Raw genomic sequence first — 24,609 nt, forward strand, 5'->3', positions numbered from 1 at the left:
TGGTTATGGACTTTTCTGTTTATGCTGAATCCTTGACCTTCTGCCTGCTCTGACCTTGGTAAATTTGCACTTTGCTAGCTTTCATACAGCTCACCTGGATTTCTGAACTCTAGTCTTCTCCAACCTCAGATAAACGCATACCCTTTGTGGTTCTGGCATCCAACTAAGTGACCTCAGCTCTACTGAAGCCTCCAAACCCAGAGTGACACAAAGCTGCAGCTCACTCAATGCCTAACATGATGCCTGTCTGCACTCAACAGCAAGCTTGTGAAAAAAGTGAATAAACTTTGTCCAGTGTACAAAGGAACATTAACAAACATGGCAAGAGAATTGGATAGTGTAAAGAGTTTAGAGCAATCATTCTAGGGGAAGGAACAGCTGTATTTGAAAACCTGTATGGTTATATGAACTGTCTAGAAAAAATGTTAAGGAAAATCAAAGCTCATAGTAATATATTTTCTTAAAAAAAACTCCACAAATTAATTGCAATCAATTCCTAGGACTAGATAGCATATATCTCCCCCACCCCAGGTGTCTATTAAAAAGAGGCAAATACAGTCAAGGATTCGACCTTCTCTTACTTAACATCCCGGTCACCCAGCTACTCCAATGGGAAGGGTAACAGCACTGACCCTCAGAAAGCCACCAGCTGCCTGAGAACATTCCGCCCAGAATATGTGCTGAGATTCCATTGAGAGCAGAGTGGAACATTAAGCCCTTAAGGGATTTAAAAAAAAAAAAAGGTATCCTGTATCCTATAAGGTCCTTAGGGCTATGTATCATGGGGTTACAGGCTGACCCAATAGAAAAACAGCACACACACACACAACTTGCTAAAATAAGTATTCACCTAGTGGCCCCCTGCACTCAGCCTGTCCTGGTGGCGCTGAGTGCCCGACACAGAAACATTTGATAGCAGAATGAAGGATTGAACGATTGAATGGTGAGAAGAGGGGATTCAGCAGGTTGCCAAATTAGATGAAGCAACCACAGCATCAAGTGACGTTAGTGTATTTATTTTGGCGGATCTTACTTGTGAACGCACACAACTCTTCAGAGGCCCACATCCAGGCAGGGAGCTCTGGTGAGGGACACAGCTACAAGGAAGAAGAAGAAAAAGTAGCATTTCAGGCCTTGGCCAGGGACGGGTCGCGTGCAGGCCCGAGGCTAAAGCGAGCTGGGCTGGAGGCTGCAGGTCCTGTGTCTGCGTCCAGGTAAGGCCCGGGACTAAGCCTCCTTGTGCTATAAATACAGCGGCCCACATGCTGCATAGACACGGTGTTCCCTCCGCTCGCGGGACAGATAACATGAATTCGCCCTTTAAACGTCCCAAGTAAAGGCACAGTCCCCGGCCCACCCCTGCCTCCCGGAAGCGCCTTCGCCCCCTTTGCCCTCTGCAGACGAGGGGGTCGGCGGGGGCGGGGTGGGGGGGGGGGTCCACGCACCTGCCCAGCCAATGCGCGGGGCGCGCACGGCCCCGGGGTCCCTACTTCTCTCGCGAGAGGCTGGGCGGGGCATATAAGGCGGGCTGCGGGGCAGAACGACCGGCCCCTTCGCGTCGCGCAGGGACAGAGCCGGGGTCTCTGTGCCTGGCCAGGCGAAGAGAGCGAGAGCGCGGCTCCCGGAGGCGGTGTGCGCCCGGCTGTCACCATGAGCGACCAGGCTTTGAGCTTCCTGAAGGACTTCCTGGCTGGCGGCGTCGCCGCTGCCATCTCCAAGACCGCGGTTGCCCCCATCGAGAGGGTCAAACTGCTGCTGCAGGTGAAGACCGAGCGGGCGCGGGCGCGGCGAGCTGGGCGCGGGGCGGGGCGCGCGGGGCCCGGGCGAGCTGCGGGGCGAGGGGAAGCGGGGCGCCAGCGAAAATCCGCTCTAGGCCTGGGCCCGGCGCGCGGCCTGCGAGAAGGGGAAGGTGCCCTCTGCTCAGAGACAGGTCCAGCGTCAGTCAGTAGCGGGTTCCTGGTGTCGGGTGGCGCCCCGCGTGCGAGTGTCTATATATGGAAACCCACCCGGAGTAGGTTGCAGCCAGCCAGATCCTGCCTCGGGGACAGCGCGGGCACTCAGGCTTCTTGGGTCGGCCTCACCTCTTGATTTTCTTGGGTCGGCCTCACCTCTTGATTTTCAAAGTCCCTTGCACCCTCTTACCTGCATCCACCTTTTACAATAGAAACATCAAAATAATTATTATTACTTGACATTATTACGATGTCCCATGCGCTGTGCTATAGGCTGACATATCTATTATTCATTCATCTTTGTATGACTTCTGTAAGGTAGGTATTATTTTTCCCCATTTTGCACATAAAGAAACAGGTTTTGAGAGACTAAGAAACAATTTTCAGAGTAAACTTAGATCGCTTTACTCATCCTTTCCCCAAATCTTTTCCTCCCCAGCCTGGTCTCTGAATGGCTTGTCCTCATCATCCCATGTATCCTTTTTTTTTCACTTGCCCCAAAAACAAGGGCCCCTCCAATGAGGAATTGGGCGTTCTCAATTTGGGAGTCAAAATGATCAGTAACAAGAAAAACCCCAACAAATTGCCCACGGCAACAAACCCCTCAATAATTAATTACTTGGATAATCCGCTTGAAAAATTTCAGGCTTGAATGCCTAGTGGATTCCTTCTCCTGCTGTTAGAACATCTACTACTCAGAGATCCTGGTCTCCAGGGAGACTAGAGAGAGACTGAGGAATTCTCATCTCCTGCCGATCATGTCTGTCAAATCAGAGCAGGTGTCCTTTGGGGCAAGGATCTTTAATCATTTCTATCTCCCAGTAAACCCCTAGTATAGTTCTGGCACCTAGGAAAAAATGCAATAAATAAATGACTCCCTTTATGTAATCAAATCATTCTTTCTGTTTATTTGGAGCAGAAACTTTTCTCTCAAATGCCCTGATAATTGAGGCAAAATTGGGTTTGGGGGGCGTATTATCCAAGTAGCTAACACATTTACTCAATATTCATTTGATTTCCCCATGCTTTTTTTTTTTTTTTAATATTTATTTATTTATTTATTTATTTATTGGCTGTGTTGGGTCTTTGTTTCTGTGCGAGGGCTTTCTCTAGTTGCGGCGAGCGGAGGCCACCCTTCATCGCGGTGCGCGGGCCTCTCTTGTTGCGGAGCACAAGCTCCAGACGCGCAGGCTCAGTAGTTGTGGCTCACGGGCCTAGTTGCTCCGCGGCATGTGGGATCTTCCCAGACCAGGGCTCGAACCCGTGTCCCCTGCATTGGCAGGCAGATTGTCAACCACTGCGCCACCAGGGAAGCCCTCCCCATACTTTTTAAACAAGGAAGTCCAGGAAGTGCAAACCTTGTTCTCCTGTCATCTTTCCTTCTCTCTGCCCTGCCTGTCCTCCACCACCCTCCCCCCCTCCACAGGTCCAGCATGCCAGCCAACAGATCAGTGCTGAGAAGCAATACAAAGGGATCATTGATTGCGTGGTGAGAATCCCCAAGGAGCAGGGCGTCCTCTCCTTCTGGAGGGGTAACCTGGCCAACGTGATCCGTTACTTCCCCACCCAAGCTCTCAACTTCGCCTTCAAGGACAAGTACAAGCAGATCTTCCTGGGGGGCGTGGACCGCCATAAGCAGTTCTGGCGCTACTTTGCCGGTAACCTGGCTTCCGGTGGGGCAGCTGGGGCCACCTCTCTCTGCTTTGTCTACCCGCTGGACTTTGCTAGGACCAGATTGGCCGCCGACGTGGGCAAGGGTGCTGCCCAGCGTGAGTTCACTGGCCTGGGCAACTGTCTCACCAAGATCTTCAAGTCTGATGGCCTGAGGGGTCTCTACCAGGGTTTCAACGTCTCTGTGCAGGGCATCATTATCTACAGAGCTGCCTACTTTGGAGTCTATGATACGGCCAAGGGTGAGAGAAGGGCATCAGGGGGTGCAGAGCGGGGAGGAGGAGGGTGTGTGCAGAGAGGATCCTGAGGGATCTCTAACTGATAAAGGACTTTGTATTTGTTAATCTTGTTTGTCCCTTGTCCCTGGCCTAAACTGAGGCTTCTCAGTGAGGAGGTGTTGAGGCGTGGATCAATAGCTGGGGGATTCTCCTTGTCCTCTACTGAAATAAACTGGCCCTGAGTTATTCAGCGAGGACGGACGAAGGGGGAGCCCAGCTCCCTCTCTCAGTTACCAAGTTTAACTTGGAGCCACTTCAACATGCCCTGTGCACTGGGCACAGCTCTGGCTTTGCGGATCCAGGGAGGGTGCCACCAACTTTTGTCGGCTGCCTGGTTACTCATGAGGCACCTCACAAAGGGCGGACTCTTCTGGAAGGGTAGGGCATGGAGTTGGAGGTGTGGTGGCCTGTTCTCCATCCCCACCTGCTTTTTGCTCAGCTGCTCAGAGGAATCATGTCATGGTCATTTGGTTTCTTGGCTCTGCCCACAGGGATGTTGCCTGACCCCAAGAATGTGCACATTATCGTGAGCTGGATGATTGCCCAGACTGTGACGGCGGTCGCAGGGCTGGTGTCCTACCCCTTTGACACTGTCCGCCGTAGGATGATGATGCAGTCTGGTCGGAAAGGGGGTAAGCCTGAGACCTCTCAGAATCTTATTTTTCTGCTCAAGGAGAATACCAGTCAGTGCTCTTTACAGCCTTCACTATTCTAAGTTGTTAAAATTGTGCTAAGAATTTAGGAAGGAAAGATGATAATGAATCCTCCCCAACATTCTCAACTATTCCTTTAAAAAAAGATTTTTTATTTTTATCAAAGAAATGATAAGAACACCAAAAATGGGATATTTAGAAGTGAACTTAACTAGGTATCTAGCATCATAGAGGCCTTAGGCCCTTTTCCCTTAGAGCCTGGGTGCAGAAACAAGGGGAAAGAATTGAAGTAGTCAGCTAGTTTATTTAAAAATACTTATTCTCTTATCTAGTTACTACAAGTATTATTGGGGAGGATGATTTAGCTGGGGGAGAGATGGCCTGAAGCAGTCTGTTGCGATAGGAAAAGTTTTAGCTTCCATAGGTTGAAACATATGAAATTGCCATGTTCACAGTAAAAAAACATCAAATGTTGACAGTTTCTTATGGTTCAACCTAATAATTGCATCTCTTATTTTAACCTTAGGCAGTATAATCTGAGATTAGGCCTCAGTTTTCTCATCCATAACAAAGGGGACCACCCAGCTTAATACTTCCGCTCTACCCAGCTCCCTTCCTATTTCACTGTTTGACTTCTGTGAATTAGCTGGTTCATCGCCCCAGTTCTTCAGTTGATCTTGAGTTGAGCTGAAGTAGGAATCACCAGAGACCCCCCCTCAGCAGTTATGCAAGGGGAGGGGACGTCCTGTTGAATGTGCATAGAGCTGGGCGGAAGGCTCAAAGTGAGATTTATAACACTGGTGACAATGTGGGCAGATGTCTTTTGGAGGAAAAGTCTCTTTCCCCCAGAATTACGGAGCCCTTACCGACATTTGTTTCCACAGCGGATATTATGTACTCTGGGACAGTGGACTGCTGGAGGAAGATTGCAAAAGACGAAGGACCCAAGGCTTTCTTCAAAGGCGCCTGGTCCAACGTGTTGAGAGGCATGGGCGGTGCTTTTGTATTGGTATTGTATGATGAGATCAAAAAATATGTCTGATGTAATTAAAACTCAAGATCATTGGTTCCAGATCCATCGTGTGGTTTAATAGACTCTTCCTAGGGGAAGTAAAAAGAAAGATCTGGGATGAAACCAGATTGAAAGGAATACCTCAGGAAAAAAAAAAAGGCTTCATTGAGTATTCATTAAACCACAAATGTATTTTGTATTTATTTTACATTTAAATTCCCACAGCAAATAGAAAATAGCTTATCATACTTATATAATTAACTGAAGATACAATAATGAATAACTGAATGTGAAATGTCAGTGAAGACCACTTAATGCATGCTATTTTACTGAATTCTTATTAACTGCCAAATGGATTAAAATCATAAGACCATCAATCTTATTTTCTAGCATGACTCATTTATAACTCCGTGGCCAAGCTTCTAAATGTCAGATATTATACTGTGTATCATGTGAGCACCTACAGGGCTTAAGGTTCTGGTTTTCAAACTGAAATAGGTTATGCTGTCTCTCTTCACCTTACCTCCTACGATGCTGCTGTAGACTCTTAGTGGTAACACGGATTGTAGCTTCTGTAATCTTACCTTATTTTATGCACTTTCATACTGTCTTCAGGAATTCTGAGGTTCCACTAAAAGCTTTAAATCACAGTTTCAAGAGCTTTGCATGATTAGGAAGTGCTCTGTATTAGTGCCTTTAGAGAATTGTGATACTTGGAATTTTATGACAGGTAGACAGTATTCATTGAAAATCAGTTAGCAAGCTGGTATTTAATGCCTATTAGGTCCTGTGGAAGATACAAAAAGGCAGGAGCCTATTCTGAAAAAAGCTTAAGTGGGGTTAGGAGAGAGGAGTGACATGGCGTTGTTAAATAATGTAACGTTTAATACAGTGAATCCTGGCTGAGTAGGACTAGAGCCGGGAGATGAAGTGGGGGGAGTGGTAGAAGGTGGGCCTTGAAAGAAAATAACTCGATTTAAATACATGGGTATAGAAAGTATCTGCCAGCACTTCTTTTCTGCAACAATTTGTCAAGACCTAGAGGAAAAGTCAGTTTTGGATTTGACTCTCATAAACCTGTTTGCAAGAGGAAAGTAAGTATTTTTGGTCCAGAAGAACACGCAGTTCATATGGTCCTTGCTTGTTGGGAGTGACCTGGAGGAAACAAGTCCCTACCTGCTGGCGAAGCCTGGAGGGCAGGCACATGTCTTTTATGTTTCTCCTGACAGGTGGTCGAGGGGCGTCTCGGTACCCTCTTTTTTTGTTGTTTTTGTTTTTGGCTACGGGACCTTAGTTCCCCGACAAGGGATTGAACCCAGGCCATGGCAGTGAAAGTGCAGCGTCCTGACCACTGGACCGCCGGGGAAGTCCCGGTACCCTCTGTTCTTTACCCTTCTTCCCAATCTCTTCTCCTTACTCCCGCCTCCCCAATAAAAAATCGGCTGCCTTGTTTCACTCTAGTAACTAAGGTCTGTGTTTGGCCACCTCCAAGGTTACATCCTTCCTAATCTAGCAGTTGTCTCTGCCTCTGGAAAAGGCCAGAGAGCTAAAAAGAAAGTGTCTTAAGGCCATCTCAAGGCCAGGCCACAAACACTGTTTGTTAGGCGCCTTCTGGATACCTTGTCCTCATTGGCTTTCCAATGCTAAGGATGATAGAAACGGCCCAAGTTCTGTTGCTGATGGAGAGAAAAGAAAAGCAGGGCAGGCTAGGAGGACAAATACTTTTGCGAAGTATATCTCAAAGTAAGGCCAGCCCTTTGAGTATTTTCAAGCCTAAGAGTTAGCCGGGGGTGCGGGATGTGGGGTATGAGAAGCAGGTGGGCAGTGTGAGCGGTGAGTGAACAGCGGGCCCTCCCGGGCAGGAGCAGGAAGTGGAGAAGGGGACTGAGCATTTATTAGTGTCACTATCCCCCTTCTGCATGTGACCCAGATGTTGGCCTCCCCCATCCCCGCAAGTGTTACCCCTGAGGCATCGGGAGCGGAGATTTGTGTAAGGAGCCTGTGGAATCAGTCCTCAGGCTCCTGAGCGCACCCAGAACCCCCAGACCCCTCAGCCTCTGCCAGGCAGTACCTCCCCTTACCATCCTAGCTCTGCAGTCTTCTCACCGTGCAGAGCTGTCAGGCTTGAAGGTCTGGAGGGTTGAGAAGCGTTTAAAGTAACAACTGGGAATGGAGTGTCCCGCCCCCAGGGGTTCCTCACTAGCCCTCTTTCCTGCAAAGCTCTCTCCCTAAATACACCCCTTCTCTTACCAGCACCCCCAATAAGCCCTTTTCATTTTTTATGGATATTCTCCCTAAAAGCCTCACCTATGGGTATCTTCTGTCTTCTTAGCTACCTTATTTTGTATTTTGAGTGTATGGGAAAAAGTATGGAGGCTGACAGAGAAGAAGGCAGCTCATAAGGGTATAACTTTGAAAGAAAGCTCGCCTCCATGGTTTGTGTTTAAACCTTAATTAACTGAATAATGGCTTCCATTCTGTTTTACTTTGTGTAGAATATGGACCATAAACTGTGCTGAGGCAAAATTTAAAAACACCTACAGTGTGCAACGCAAACTCAGGACGGTGATCATCATTTTCACTGCCTTGTGCCTGGGACGTGGGTGGTGGTTAATACGTATTTGTTGAATGCAAGAATGAATGAGGAAAAGGTGCATCTGAAAAAAACAGAGAACCTGGGGAGTATTTGGGGAAAGTCGAGTCCTCCAGTTGGGTGGGATCTTGAACACGCAGAGGGTAGTAAGTGGACAACCACGTTGGGGTCATATATTGACCCCCATATAATGTTATGGATGAAAATTTATGGCTGCCTTAAATTCAAATTTCAAGTCCTTAAATACAATTTTACAAAATCTATCACGCCATAAATTCCTTTCATTTTTCTGCTTCTCTTGAATATCAATTTTTATCAGTGCATGAAAAAGTACACTTGGTCCTCATTTGCAGATTCCATATTTGCAAATTAGACTCCTCTCTAAAATTTATTTCTAACCCCTGTGTGTTCATTCTTGGACATGAACAGAGCAATGAAAAACTTGCCTGACACGTGCCTTCCCAGCTGAGGTCAAACTAGTCCATGACCTGCCTTCGTGTTTCCGCTCTGCTCCCACTCTGAAAACGGGGCCTTTCGTGACCTATGCAGTGCCATGTTTTTCGCCTTTTTGTGCTTTCTGTTGGTGATTTCATTGTTTAAAATGGCCCCAAAGCGTAGTGATGAAGTGATGTCCAGGGTTTCTAAGTGCTGGAAGGCTGTGCTCTGCCTTATGGAGGAGATATGTGTGTTAGATGAGCTTCCTTCAGGCCTGAGTGCTGTTGGCCATGAGTTTAATGTTAATGGATCAACCATTTATATTAAATATGTGGCTTTAAACACAAACACATGTAAAACAAGGTTATGTATTGGTTGGTTGACAAAAATGTGACCAGAAGCTCAAAGGAACCTAACCTGTATTTCTCTTAGGAGCAGTGAACCAGTATTTGCTAATTCAGTGCTCCTGCTAACACTATAGGACATGACTACCACAAATAATGAGAATCTACTGTCTTATAATTGTTAATGTACAGTGTGTGTATTAAGGTTACCTATGTCTCATAAGACATTTTGTAGAATATAATTTTTCTGTATTCTATTCATTTTTAATTCTTGTAGCCCTTTACTAGAGCATCTTTAAACATTTTATTGTAGTTGAGTTTCCCTATTTCTTGCAATTGCTGCAAGTATCGATGAGCCAAATATTACTGAGTGACACTCTGTGGTCTCACATGTGCCTGGATGCTGTGGCAGATCCAAAAGCATGATGGGGTCTCTGCTCTCAAGGATTTTCTTTTGCTTTATTTGGGATGTAAAACACAGACTAAAGTCAATACCTGAGACCATATGACTTAAGTACCAAACCACGTGATATATAATCTAAAGTCAGTGCTTCCTAAGCTTTCTCTAGCTAAAAGCCTATTTTAGCAATCCAAATATGATGTGATAAAGGTGTGGATTAGAGGGATGGCAGTGAAAGTGAGGAATGTGTTATATTTTGAAGAATGACAGGACATAATTCAGACACTGAAGAAAAATGTTAATCAACAAGAATGCTGAGCTGTAATGTTTGAGAAAAAAACGACACTACCCCGATGGCAGCGGAAGTTAGGAGGAGCACTTGGGAAAGTCAGTGACTTCAGTTTTGGATATAAAGATTCTGAAGTAACTGAAAGCATCTAAAAGGGATCCTAAAAGTAAAGGACTATGTAAAAGTAAAGGAAAGAAGACTAGATAGAAATTTGGAAACTATCTTAAATGTAGCATTTTTTGTAAACAGTCCTTAAGAATCAATAAAATGAGTAAGTATAAAAACAACAGAGGGACTTCCCTGGTGGTGCAGTGGTTAAGAATCCACCTGCCAATGCAGGGGGCACGGGTTCAATCCCTGGTCTGGGAAGATCCCACGTGCCACAGAGCAACTAAGCCCGTGTGCCACAACTACTGAGCCTGCGCTCTAGAGCCCGTGAGACACAACTACTGGAGCTCATGTGCCTAGAGCCTGTGCTCCGCAACAAGAGAAACCACAGCAATAAGAAGACCACGCACCGCAACGAAGAGTGGCCCCCGCTTGCCGCAACTAGGGAAAGTCTGCGCACAGCAACGAAGACCCAACACAGCCAAAAATCAATCAATCAATCAATAAAATTAAAAACAAAAAACAACAACAGAGAAGATGACCGAGATGGCCTTGAAGTAGAGTCACCACCATTAGGGGTTGGAGAGACAGGTGCTAGTCCCAGTCATCAGGCAAAACCCAGGGAAAGAACTGAGGTAACCCATGTGGCATCAAAGTAAAGTAGAGGATTATTTCAAAGAGGGTCAATAATAGCAAATGCCCCAGAGAGGTTAGAAAAGAAGGAGGTAGAAAGGTCTTGGGATTTGGCAAGGAGGGAGCCATCAGTGACCTGAACAGATTCAGTATGGTGCTGATGAGGTAAGGCAGAATTTTTAAGAGGTCATGGAGGGAGTGGGGAGTGGGGAGTGGGGCAGAAGGGGGACAACACATATTCACCCCACACACACGGCTGAGCACACGCCAAAGCAGCACGTCAGGCACTGGAGCCAAAGTTAATGCCAGACTGACCCAGTCCCTGTCACTGAGGAGGAGTCTTAACAGAGGAAAGAAGAATGTAAATAAGTAACTGCAGTAACTTAGAGACTACAAGTCCCACAACAGAGGGTTGGTAAGAGAGAAAAACCAAGTGATGGGTTATTGGGTGAATGTGGCAGGCCTGCAGCGAGATGTCAGAGGAGAGTACACACCCTTGGGCTTCTGGAATCCAGTGGACCAGGGGAGACAGGTGGCAGCCAAGGTGGAAGGACCCGTGTGTACAAAGAAAGCATTCTCACACAGCATTCTCAATTTAGTACAAAGAAATAAAGAAACAAAAACAGGGTAGTAGCCAGAGGGTCGGTTAGACAAAGGGAATTTTTGCCCCCAAATTTGGAAGATGGGCTCATTTGAAGCCCCATGACTAAGAGGACAGAGAACGGTAAGAATAAAGGGAATGGTAAGCATGGACACAATTATTTTAGCTTATCCATCAGTCCTTTCATACCATCATGTGAATACCTACACTGTGCTAGACCCAGAGAACATACAATTCCAGTAAAACATGATGTCTGCCCTTAGGGAATTTATAGTCTGGGGGGAGGCTGAGCTTAAGGAAGGCTGAAAGGGGTCTGTGGGCCTGATAAGAAGTGAGGCTAAATAATGAAGCACTTAGTGGGCTCTTCTGAAGAACTTCCATTTTTCTACAACAGTCTCTCGAGAGCCGTTGAACTTTTAAAGCAAGGAAGTGACGTGATCAAGTTTCCGCTTCAGCACTTTGGCAGCAGCGTGGGGAAGGGATCGGGGGCAAGGAGACAGCAGTGCAGGTGAGAAACGATTACCTGGAATCAAAGCGGTAATAGCAGGACGACGTGAGGACCTGCAGTGGGTTTAAAAGGGGTAGAGAGTGAGCACGGGGGAAGAGGCTGGGGTTATTCCTGGGCCTCAGTCACTGGTGGGAACCAGATGAACAGGCATCATGGCCACCACCACCTTCAACCCTGGGGGGCTGAGGGGGGATGAGAAAACGGGGCTGCTTCATGACAGCTGCCCAGACCACTCCAGGCTCAAGACTAACAGAACTCATTTGGCAGTTTCACTGTAACATCGAAGAATCGTCTCTCAAAGCAGTGTATTTATGATTCATAAAGGATTTCCATACTGGCAGACCAGGTAATGCCAACCAGTGGTCTCTCTGAAAACGACTAGAAAAAGGGTTCAAACTATTTAAAATAAAAATTTGCTTGAAGGCAGCGGGGAGCTAACAGGGCATGGGAAATTGGGGCCAAGATTTGGGGGAAGACATCCTGAGAAAAGAGTCTGGTGTTTGGGGTCCATTTCCCCAGGAGGTGGGAGGTGTCTGAAAGTCATGGAAATGTGGCTGGAAGGCTGAGAACTACAAAGCGATTCTGAGAGCCTCTCAGGGAGGGAAGCGGGGCCCGCCCAGGGAGGGAAGCCCTGGGAGCCCTCCTGCAGCAGGAAGAGGGAACCGGAGACCGGCTGGCCCCTGCAGTCACTGACGCCAGCCTTCAGACCATCTCGTCCCTTTAGCTGGATTAGGGTGATTTGAGATTGTGAGCACCCCTGCTGCCTGCCAGAAGCAAAAGTAAATCTCGTCTGCAAGAAAATATCCAGAGCAAGGGTCAACAAACTTTTTCTCTAAAGGACAAGATAGTAAATATTTCAGGCTGTGTCGGTCAGATGGTCTTTGACACAGCACAGTTCTGCCCTATTGCAAAAGCAGCCTTGGATAAGACAAATGAACCCAGCGTGGCTAGTCCATAAAACTTCATGTACAGACACTGAAATGTGAATTCCATATAATATTCACACATCACAGAATATTATTTTGACTTAAAAAACCATTTAAAAAGGTAAAAGCCACAAAAATGGGCTCTGGGCTGCTGAATTTGGCTAATGTGCTGTAACTCGCTGAACCCTGATCTAGATCCTCAAGTTGTTCCTACAATTTTTCATATAAACTAAACCAAAACCACAAACATAACTTTAAAACATCCTATAAAAATATATTCTAAAGGGCCATGGTGTAAAAAGTGGAAATCAGAAGGGCAACTCAAAAATATTTTGAACTTGAAAATAAAAATACCATGTTATCAAAACTTGTGGGAAACAGCTAAAGCTATGCTAAGAAGAAATTTATAGACTTTGATGCATCTATTGGAAAAGAAGGGCTGAAAATCAGTGAACTATACATCCATTCCAAGAAGTTTAAAAAATAACAGCAAATTAAACCCAAAGAATAAAGCTGGAAGTAAACAACTAAAGTAACAGAATTAATGAAAAAAGAGACAATCAACAGTGCCAGGTGAACTGCATATCTACGTGTGAAAGGCAAAACTTTTAGAAGATAACTGAGCAGCATTTTTTCATGTCCTCGGGTAAATGAAAATGTATAAAACCCAACATTTTAAAAAGTACTAATCAAGAAGAGACTGACAAACTGGACTAAACTGAAATGAAGAATTTCTGTTCAGAGACACCATTTATAGTGAAAAGGCAAGCCAGACTGGGAGAAAATTTTTGTAACATGACTCCACTGGGATTGATCATATCCAGAACACATAACTGCTCCTATAACAAGAAAAAGACATCCAACCAACAGAAAAACAGGCCAAAAGCTTGAAAAGTACCTTACAAAAGATATCCCAGTGGCCAATGTTCAATCTTATTAGCCAGAGTAATGCAGTTAAAAAAAAAAAAAAAAAAAAAAAAAAAAAAAAAAAAATCACAAGATAGGGACTTCCCCAGCGGTCCAGTGGTTCACTCAGCCTTCCACTGCAGGGGGTGCAGGTTTGATCCCTGGTCGGGGAACTAAGATCCCACATGCCGAGGGGTGCGGCCAAAAATTGAAAAACAAAGAAAAATCACGAGATACCATTACATACCCACCCAAATGGTTAAACCTTAAAAACGACTGACACTAAATATGAGTAAGGATATGGAGCAACAGGAACTAACACACTTCTGCAAGAGAGTAAACTGGTACATTCACCCTGGGAAACTCTGGCACTGTCTATCGAGTATGTAGCCTCTGTTCAGCAACTCCACTCCTAAGCATAGGCCTAACTAAAATGCACGCGCAGGTCAAGGCACATCTACAGAAATCTTCGTATTGGCATTATTTATAATAGTCAAAACCTGGAAACCACTTGAAATGTCCATCAGCCACAGACTGGATAAATGGATCGTGGTATAGTCATACATTAGAATACTACACAGAAATGAGCACCAACGAATTACAGCCACAGGCAACGATGTGGAAGAATCTCACAATCATAAGTACATTCAGCAAAAGCACTGAGACACAAAAGAATATAATTCCATTCGTATGACATTCAAAACCAGGCGAAACCACACAATGGTGTTAAAAGTTAAGCCGGTGGTTAAAAGTTAAGCCGGTGGTGGTTACCCTCTGGCAGGCAGAGAGGATCGTAACAGGGAGGGATCCCCATGGGATCTCATGAGTTCGCCCCACAGGCCCACTGAATTCGGGAGAAGGTGGTGGAAATCACAGCCCAAGAGGTACAGACAAATGACTCAAGAGAAGTGGTCAATAAATTGATTCCAGACAGCACTGGACAAGACACAGAGAGGCTTGCCAGCCTATTTATCTGCTCCATGAAGACTTGTTAGAAAAGTAAAAATGCTGAAGAAGCCCAAGTTTGAACTGGGAAAACTCATGGAGCTTCATGGTGACGGGAGCAATTCTGGACAAGCCTGGGGATGAGGGAGGTGAAAGAGCTGGTGGAGATGAACCACCAGTCCAAGAATCTGTTTAAAACTCAGACTCTGAATGGTGACAGATAAAAAATCTCATTTGTGAAAAAAAAGTCGGGGGGGGCAGATCTTGTGAGCTCTTGGCAATATTCTAACTCTTGATCTGGTTAGTGGTGACTCAGGGGTTTGCTCTGTGACAACATGAGTTGTACATTTGTTTTGTGCCCCTTTCTGTATTTCTGTAATACTTAAACAGCTATCAACAAAATCTATGGAATGTCATTTTCTTGTGGATATTCACCTAAAAGACCACATTCCTCTCACATTCCCCGAAATATAATTTAAAATGAAATCTTCTCAAATTAACAGTAGAATTAGGTTTTTCTAGTTTGTATACCTAACTACATGGGAAGCAGATATATTTGCTTAATTTTGGATATTTTCTTCATGAAACAAAGATTCTCGTAATGAAATAAAGAAACCAAAGCATACTCAAAACTTGGAGATCAGCTATAATCCCCAAATATATGAAATAAATGTAACATGTGATTTTTGGTAAAGACTATCTTTGTAATATACATACTCTAAGAATTTCAAACCTTAGGTTTTAATCATTTTTTTTGTGACTAGCCAAATTCTTTTACTATAATAGTGGATACAAAATTAGGTTCATAGGAAAAAACCCCGTGTCTCATTAAATTATAGTAAAATAATGACGTTACCTTGTAAATTTTACTTTGTAAAGCAGTAAAACCTTAAAAATATCTAGAACAAACAGTGCAATTTACCTGAACTTACAAACTGGATTCTGAAATAGAGACACAGAACATTAAGACTGTATTATGGTGGCTCCAGAAATATCTCTAAGTGGACTAAAAAACAGTCACCAGAATTTTAGAACCAAACAAAATTTTCTGCTATAATGTAATCTTATTTGCTATAAGCATCCTTTAACTTCCTACTTGAGAGCTCAAATATACTACAGCAGAACTACTCAGTGATTTACTCCAAAGGCATTGTTATTTAACCCTCGTCAAAAAAATTCCTAAACATGTTTTACCAGCAAGTTTTAAAAAGAGAATTTCTTATCATTCATAATACATATATTACATATGAAATGTTGACGTGAACTTTTAAAAAAACACTGCTTCAAGCTATAAAAGAGTGTCTGTTGTAGCATCTTAACAATTTTACAGGACAAATTAGATGATGTGGTTTGAAGAGATGAGGATCAAGAATGTAATTTCTTTTTTAAAATTTATTTATTTTATTTATTTTTGGCTGCGTTGGGTCTTCGTTGCTGTGCGTGGGCTTTCTCTAGTTGATGTAAGCGGGGGCTACTCTTCGTTGTGGTGCGCGGGCTTCTCATTGCGGTGGCTTCTCTCGTTGCGGAGCACGGGCTCTAGGCACATGGGCTTCAGTAGTTGTGGCACGTGGGCTCAGTAGTTGTGGCACACGGGCTTAGTTGCTCCGCAGCAGGTGGGATATTCCCGGACTAGGGCTCAAACCCGTGTCTCCTGCACTGGCAGGTGGATTCGTAACCACTGCACCACCAGGGAAGCCCAAGAATGTAATTTTAAGCAAACACTTTGCCACATAAACGTCATACTTTCAAAGATATAAATATTAATATCCTCTTTCCAATTCCATTCTCGCTAATTCTTAGTCATGTAAGGCACATAAAAGTTATTATTCTAATTTTTAAAATGGGAATAAGAGAGTGCATTTGAGAGACAGACATAGGATCAAAACTCAGTTATCTTTCATTCTTTTCTTTCTTTCTTCACTGTGCCAAGCTAGTTCTTCATGCCTAAAACACATTACAGTAGACTGGAAAATTAAAAAAGGATGTTGATTTTTAAGTTTCTTACTATATTTATTTATAGAAATAAAGTATTCATGAGCATTAAGCACATTTTCTAGGATGGTTTACAATCATTTATAGGTTTAGACTTCGGCATTTAAGATATTAAACATTTTATGAATTCAATTATTAAAATAGAATAACTTAAACTTGTGTCCCCAACTTTATATTGGTCATAATCCTTTTCACACTGTGCAGTACTTGAATTTGAAGATGAGAAGTACACAGTCATATCCATCCCAGTGACCTCTTTTTAAAGTTATCTTGGTATCCATTTTGGACATTTGGGTTAACAAGCTGAAAACCACTGCATTACACTACATTTATAAGCAAACAAGAAAAATTTTATTCGGAGTAGTAGCTAAGAAGCAGCTTTTTATGGAGATTGAAAAAAGGAAGTAGGGGAAGTATGAGGTAATTGCTATCCCTTAGGAAATAACTTTAATAGTTCAAAATCTTTCATAGAATCTTATTAAAAAGGATGTAACATCAGTTTAACATTTGACAGATATGAAAATAACTCTCAATAAGAACCTTGCCTAGTAATTGTAGACCTTGGATTAGTATAATTTCTAGTTGCACGTGTAAATCTTCAAAATATATATCTTAGGTACAGGTGAACCAAATGTAAAGTAGTGCTAGAGGATCCTTCACTTTTTTTATGTTCTTGAAAATGAAAATAGTATACTTATGATTCCTTCATAAAAATACCCCTTAAACCATGACATCTTAAAAGTACCTTGACTTATATCAGAGAATATCACATTTTTCAACTCCTATCCCTCTATTTATACTTATCATATAAACGAATCATGACAACAGAATTGTAAATTCCACTTTGAAAAGATGAATATTGTTGCTCTTCCTGACTTTTACTTCAAGTTGAACCCCTGTTATCAGAAATACTTAGATGAACCTCCCCTGTTAACGTAGTAAAAACTAAAGGCATTATATTAGTATCTAAAATCAAAATACAAAGAAAAAAAAATTTTTTTTGAAAAAAAAATTTTTTTAATGATCAAAAATAAAATAAAAGTACAGCTTTATCTATAAAATTATAATTGTATCCTGACATATGGTAGCAAAGACCATACAAAATGTATTCAGAGACTAATGCTGTTACATAAAAGGTTTCATACTTTTTTTCTCTAACAACTTACAAATCAATTTAAAAAAATTGGCTAACTCACTATTGAGCAGATATTCAAATGCTGAATTTTAAATTCAACATTATCGTATCGCTCCTTAAAGATAGGTTGTTATACAAACATTAAAAGTGCAATAAGTTAAAAAACAAAACAAAAACCTTGGTTTAGTATAGCTAAAATTTATACATAAAGCAGAGCACTAAGTGATGTAAAAATCTGTTCACCAGAACAGAATATCAGATAGCAGCGAACGAACACTGTAAGCTCAAAGAAAGCAGCAGAAAAATCTCACAGTCAGGTTGTGTTCACACAAATTTTTAACCCCATTCTTCCCACGTTTCACAGGCCCTATCCTAAACAAAATCTATCAATACAAACTAAGAGCAAGAAATTCTGAATTGATGTTCAGTAAAATGCAGTTTGGCTTGCTGCCAAAGGTATTAAGAAAAGTAAGTTTGGCGTGCATGCTACAGAGCTTGAGTTAACCCAGAAAAACAAAACACAAATCTTACTGTGGTTACAGATCAAAAATTCACACTAAGAAAAAGAAAGATTTGGCATTTAATATAGAAACTTTCCAATACATTTTAAGGTATACAGAAAAGGCCAGTAATAAAAACAGTGATAATTAGAACAGCAGAAGCAACATGACCTAGATATACTTTGTTGTATAATATAAGAGCCTATAGATTGACAGAAAAATATTCTAATTTTAAAAGTCAACTATATTACACCCTACTCGCCATTACTAATTCCATTTAAGATTATTAGGACTTTAAAAGTGGGACTGATAAAAATGATACTTCCAGGATTCAACACAAATGCCCAAACCAAAACAAAGCAAGAAAGTTAGCTGACATTTAAAGTAGCCTCAACAAACGTGATTTTTTTCCCTTTTATCATTCATATTTTTAGTTTTCTTTTTCAGCCCTTAAAAACACTAGCTGGAATTTCTAAAGCTACGAGACAATGCATTTCTTTCTTTTCTTCTCACTTAAAACAATAAACTCTAAGTATAACACAACTCATTAACAGCATCCCTTAAAACACTGTCCTGACACAACTCAGGATCTGCTGCTTGGCTCTTCAAACTGCTGGTGCTATTTTGCTGATTCAACAGATACTTGCTTTTGCTTATGATGATCTGGTCCTTGGACAAACTATTCACAATGCAGTAGCTCTAAAGAAACCTAATTTCTCAGCATCATTAACTACTTTCCCTGAATATATAAAAACATGAAAGAGGAGCTTCTAAGTTGAGCTTTCTAATACTCACAGTTTGAAATGGTTCAGAATGGTTGATAAAGTGTTTGAGATGTAACTCAGTTCCCTTCTACAGAAGTAGTAGGTACCTCTGGTGAATCACAAGGATTGCCCCAGTTCAAGCTTCACTCAATCTGCTCATCAAATCTAAATCAGCTCCACCAAGGAAAACAAATTTCAAGATTTGTTTCATATAACTATCTAACAATTAAGTTATGTCACACTGCCCAAGTTCTGAAGCAAAGAGAAAACAAAGTCAGTCAGGAGCTATGCTCATGGTATAAAGCTTACAAGAAATGAAAAAAACAACACATCAAACAAGAACTATATAGCTAACATCTTGGGTCCAACGTTCAACGATGCTATCACAACTATTTTGTCAGTCTGACAGCTGAACCAATTTCTGTGTTGAGAAAATACACCGGCATATTACCATTTCTCTGTAAAATACATACAAGTCTCATACAAACTCCTCCTCACAGGAACACTGATTTTATATTAAATTGTCTTTTTCAAAACAATTTTACATCGAATTACAATAAATTACAAGTCACTGTTGTACACCTTAAATTGCTTAAAGCAGTATTTAGATGTTTATACAGAGAATGATAGTAATATACAAGAGCACTTCAATAAGAATTTGATGATCAATGTTTAAAGTAAAAAGAGTTTTTATAACCAAGCTGTACGGACATTAGGGGGCTTAGGTCTTAGCAACAGGCCACCGGATGTGTCAAAAGCTGATCGCTCACTCTTACAACTGAGACCACTGGTAGCACTGGATGTCCTGGAAGCTCCTCCTGAAAATATATAAAGCATAAGAAAGGATTTGAATTATTTAAACTAAATATATAAATCGTCATCTAATAAACTTCCTCTCCTATCTTGAAGCCCAGAATAAAATGTCTTCCCTATCTCACAGGTGTTTTTAATAGTCTAATTTGATTCTCAACCAGGAATGTGCTTCTGAATTCCCCGTGGAACTTAAAATATAATAACAAACATGCCCAAACTCTGTATTAGGGCATTTTGATTTAATAGATTTGGGGTGGGAATAAATGTTTTTAAAAGCTTCTCAAAGGATTCAAGTGGGAAAAAAATCTCTATGTATAACCATTTATACATTTATTCAACAAATAATTTACTGCTTTCAAGGCAATACTAAGTGTGAGTAACTGGAATAAGACCCTTTCTTAGTCATGAACTCTGCCAAGGAAATGATGCTTGAAGGATGAGTGAATGGAATTACTAGTCATTTGAGTGTTTAAGATTACAAGCGGTTCCAACTTTCTCTTAGGATTAGCTTCTACAGACTTTATAGTTTTGAACACATACATGAACCAACAGCACAGACTTCTGTAGGGAAAAAGGTCTGGCCTTTCCATGCGTCACATACCCTAGCACTCAGTGGTCACTCCCACCTGCGTTCTCCGGGACACACTACCGGCCAGGCGTGTAACGGATCGTATATTAAGCATTAAGAGGGATTAATCTGATGACTACAGATTGCTAATTCTTCTTTTTGTTACCAATGAGGAAGAAAAAGCACATATTAGGGCTGGAAGATACTACTAAAAATTCTTAACTGGCTAAAGAGAATGTTTCAGCAACTTTTAAAGAGCATATCTGTTCATTTCTTCCGTAAATAAACATATTGAAAGTAAAAGTCTCTCCTCCATGATCTAAGAGATAACTGATATTTTCAATTGTTTTATCTCCTGATTTCCTTCCTGTGTTGCCATTAAACACTGTAAATGAAACCTAAAATTAACAAAGTAACACAAATAAAACAAAGCATGCCAGTGAAAAACAAAAGATTGCATTCCAGAAGTCAGCATTTTAAAACTCTATCATAAGAACCGAAGTTATATGTTTTTAAAAGGACAAAAGACACGAACAAGTACAAAATAATTTCGAGTATGCTTACGTAACGGGCTGTACTGGCCAAGAGTGGACCTCACTCGCCTGGAGGTCGGGGATGAGCTGAGATGACCCATGTTGCGGTGATAATCCATCAGCTGTTCTGAGCGTTTCATACCAACTGTTGGTTTCACAGCTTCAAGCCTTTTCAATAAAGCCTTCATTTAAAGACAACCAATTTAAAAGCCAACGTTAGATAAATAGCAATAGTTTTTTAAAAAGGCAAATACTTTCTAGAACCTGAAATTCACAAAATAAAGTAGAAAAGACTTAAAGTCACTGTGAAAAAATATTTCAAATAATGTACTTTCAGGAAAATCTAAGGGTTTTCACCTATCCTATGGCTAACCAAAACCTCTATGATTTTAACAACCGACTGTAGGCACATCTCTCTTCTTTGTCGGGTTACAATCTTAGAAAAGGTGCTGTAAGCTGAAATACATTAAACCTGATTTTCTCATAGAAATGACATAATGGGAGCAATAATGTTAAGAGCCCAGTGTTCAACCGTAGAAATGACTGTGAACATCTCTAAGCTACTATAAGTTCTATCTATATATGCGTACAGAGCAGTGACTGTCAACCTGTTTACTTTCCAGTGGTGCCTCAGGGCTCCTAGGACGTTGAGGAAAGGCCAAGTGGGCCGCCCTCTCAGGTCTCCCACTCCTAACTTCTACCGGCCCAACTATGCTTTCTGTATTGTCTGTTTTATATATTGAAGATTCTGCATAAAATTGTTTGGAAAAAAAAAGTTTTTGCTCTTAAGAAGTTTGAAATCAACTATATAGAACATAAAGCTTTTTAAAGATTGTATAAACCAACTAGCCACGGCAAGATAGTATCCAGTAGCGTGGTATGTGCATTAATACGATTCTGTAACAGAGGCTAATGTGTAATGTCCCTAATTTTATTCATAATCCTTCCTTCACAAATCAGAAGGTGAAAGAGTTTCTTTTGTTTGATTTTCACAGGCTTCGGTGAGAAAGGAATGTTTCAGGAGACCAAATGGATTGGGGAATTGATCCATGGTTGTGTTTTATTATTTTCTTTATTGACTTAAACTTTCTCTGTAGCAAGTTGATCTTTATTTGAAAAGAGAATGCTGTCCTGCACTAAGATTCACATTATAAAGTTAGCCTCATGAGTTTAGTCATAGGACAAGTTTTCTCTGGACAATCTTTTTTCCTTCTCCCTCAACTTAGTTTTTTCTTTGTATTGTGGTATAATCCACATAGGATTTACCATTCTAACCATTTTTAAGCCTACAGTTCACCACCACCAACCGTCTCCAGAACTTGTTCTCAACTGTTATCAGCCCCCTCCCGCCCTGCTATTCTGAGGCTCCATTATCAGTGTTCCTGCGCGATTCCAGAGAAGCCAAAATATTCAGGGAAGAGCTATCGAGGAAAGGTTGTAGAATGAAAGGAGCTTGCAGACGAACGGCAGAGGCGCAGGACACAGGAAGAAGCAGCCGGACCCACCCAGAGGACTCAGCCTGCCAGCTCACCTTCCTGCACGAAATGCCTTTCTTCAGTTCTGAGCCTTCAAAAGCTAGAAAAGAGTCAACTCCTCAGTGAAGTCTTACACAATTAGAGTAACGGTTCTCTTTGCTGAGTTCAGAGTCAGGATTTATCTGTGGTTCCACCTGACTATAAAGTCTATGGTCTTCCCATCATAACATGCTGTCTTTCTCTCTTTGTAGACAGAGAATCTGTACAATTTAGGTGCCAAGACCTACCAACTAATATATCTCCTCCACTTGCAGTTTATAACTGAGTAAGAAACTTGCTGGGTATCACATCATCAATGTATTTTACTGGGTAGAGAACCACTGGCTGTTTTATCTGATTATCCCCTATTAACTACCCATTGAGCTGTGCACGGTGGAATGGACAGCACAGAAAACTTGGTATTTTCAGTTACCTACTAATTTTGTTTTTTTGCTGGTAGAAGTCTCAATGTTTTTTAGATAAACTGCTAATTCCCTAAATTTATTCATTTGGTTGTATGTATATTTTTCTTTTACAAACTTTAAGAGAATTGCAATGCTTATTTATCAGATATAAAACATATAAAGTAATGTGATCAAAATCAATTTTGAAATAAGTTAACAATAAGGCAAAAAGTAAACCCATTCTGTAATGCTGATATGTCACTTATCAAGTTTACATGCAGAAACCTGGGGAAATAAGAGAGCAATGATTTGGTTCAGCTATCCAGATCACACGGAACCGTGCCAGGTATCTGTGTGCGACATGAACACAACAAGCTCAGCAAAAGCTAAAGGGATGATTTCAGATACAAACAGCTCTTACTTGTAGAAACAATATACTGATAAAAAGATGAAGGATTACAGTAGAAACCCTAAAGTCAAAAGTATATACATTTCAATCTAGTCATCAATTTACAACTCCTGAGTAAGACTTAAAAATGATAGGTCAAAATACTGTAACACTTGTAATTGAGTGATAAAAAAATGTAAGTTTTCTAGCCAGAAAGACCTGGATTTAAACCTTTGCTCTGCCATTGATTGTGTGACCTGGGTCAAATGACTTAATAGTGATATTAACAATGAAATAAAACTCAAAGAGTCAGTTTAGGGTACTAAGTGAGATAATGCATATAAAATGCTCAGAACAGTGCCTGGCATATAGTAAGGACTTATTAAATATTAATTGCTATCCTTAATACTGCTTTGATTATTTTCTAGTTGTTTGACACACTCTAGTATTATCTTCATAGCTAAGTTATATATTAAATGACAGGGCAGTATTTTATATTTTTTCTTATATCCATTCCAGTTTCTTACATAGCTCATAGCAGACATTAAACAAATATCTGTTTAATGGATTGAAAAATGTAAGAATGGTTACTTATATTCCCATTTATGGTTTACAAAATCTTAGAACTGCTACTCAAATCAGATTCTAATAATGAATCCGAACAGTTTGTTCAAATATCTCTGTTCTATCTAGGAAGTAGGAAGTATCATTCTTTTTCGAAAGAAAATTAACCCAGCCTGAATCCTGTCTTCTGAGGTAGAAAGGTTAAAACGAATGAATGGACAAACAGTGAGTTAATGATTTCTGCAGCTGTCGGCAGAGAAGAGTTGCTTTATTGTTTCTAAAGTGAAAAAGCAAAGACCCCAAAGGACATTAAAGAGTAACAAGTGTCCTACAGTCTGGGACAATCAGGACTGTTCTACATATTTGTCTATAGCTGGAGTCGTATTCAGTTATCATCAGCTTGCTTTCTTCTATGGAAGGAGATAATAGACAATGAGCAGAGGAGGAAAACCAGAGTGAGGGAACTGTAAATTATTTCAAGACCTTGGAACAAAGGTACTGACTAATCCACAGATGATACTCATACTTGGTATGAGATTTGCTATAAACCTTCATCTTTGTGACAACATATCACTCTCTCTCTAATAGTTTTCACATCTATCTAAAATTACCTCCCTAAACCAGCAGACAAGGAACAGAAGAGGGAGGAAGGATTTTATTGCTCATTTAATGTTTTTAAGACTGGCTTGAATTTTATAAATTTACATTGGGTTGGCCAAAAAGTTTGTTTGGGTTTTTCTGTAAGATGTTACAAAAGCCCGAACAAACTTTTTGGCCAACCCCATACATGCATTACTTTTACTTTAAAAATAATATTTTAACACAGTAACTCCTGAGTGGAAAGATTACGGTTTACTTTATTCAATTACTCCTCTCCCCACCCCCTTTTCACAGCTCAGGAAACTGACATACATATATTTAAGAGCATGAAATAGCCTCATTACTTTTAGAGTAAGGTGGAACTATAAACTAAGTATCCTCACTGACCCCTTCTCCTTCTGCTAAGGTTATTCTTGCACTCTTTCATAAAAACAGAATTCATATTATGTCCAAATGAATATAAAGAGACATGGTTTAACAAGAATATTTCAAAATTCATGAATTAAAAAATTTGTTCCCTTTTGAAATAATGAAGTTCTAATATAATTGAGTCTATATGTAGCAAGCACGCCCTCTACTG

At 41.3% G+C, this 24,609-nt stretch overlaps 2 protein-coding genes across 3 annotated transcripts in view; one reads left to right on the forward strand and one right to left on the reverse strand.

Annotated features, from left to right (window-relative positions):
• The first annotated feature begins 1,520 nt into the window (after positions 1-1,520).
• Positions 1,521-5,628, forward strand: SLC25A4 (solute carrier family 25 member 4). The gene is made up of 4 exons (XM_061177194.1): positions 1,521-1,761; positions 3,379-3,865; positions 4,393-4,533; positions 5,439-5,628. The coding sequence occupies exons 1-4, from the start codon at positions 1,651-1,653 to the stop codon at positions 5,594-5,596; spliced, it is 897 nt and encodes a 298-aa protein (XP_061033177.1). The 5' UTR covers positions 1,521-1,650; the 3' UTR covers positions 5,597-5,628.
• Positions 5,629-17,563: 11,935 nt separating this feature from the next.
• CFAP97 (cilia and flagella associated protein 97) overlaps positions 17,564-24,609 on the reverse strand; it is a 36,054-nt gene continuing 29,008 nt past the window's right edge. For both annotated transcript variants that reach the window (XM_061177312.1, XM_061177313.1), the window contains exons 4-5: positions 20,591-20,741; positions 17,564-19,463 (exon numbers count right to left, since the gene is read on the reverse strand). In XM_061177312.1, the coding sequence (XP_061033295.1) occupies positions 19,336-19,463; positions 20,591-20,741 (279 nt within the window). In that variant the 3' untranslated portion in view covers positions 17,564-19,335. The remainder of the gene's footprint in view (positions 19,464-20,590; positions 20,742-24,609) is intronic.

This window comes from Eubalaena glacialis, chromosome 20 (genome assembly GCF_028564815.1).
Source record: "Eubalaena glacialis isolate mEubGla1 chromosome 20, mEubGla1.1.hap2.+ XY, whole genome shotgun sequence".
Classification (NCBI taxonomy): Eukaryota; Metazoa; Chordata; class Mammalia; order Artiodactyla; family Balaenidae; genus Eubalaena; species Eubalaena glacialis.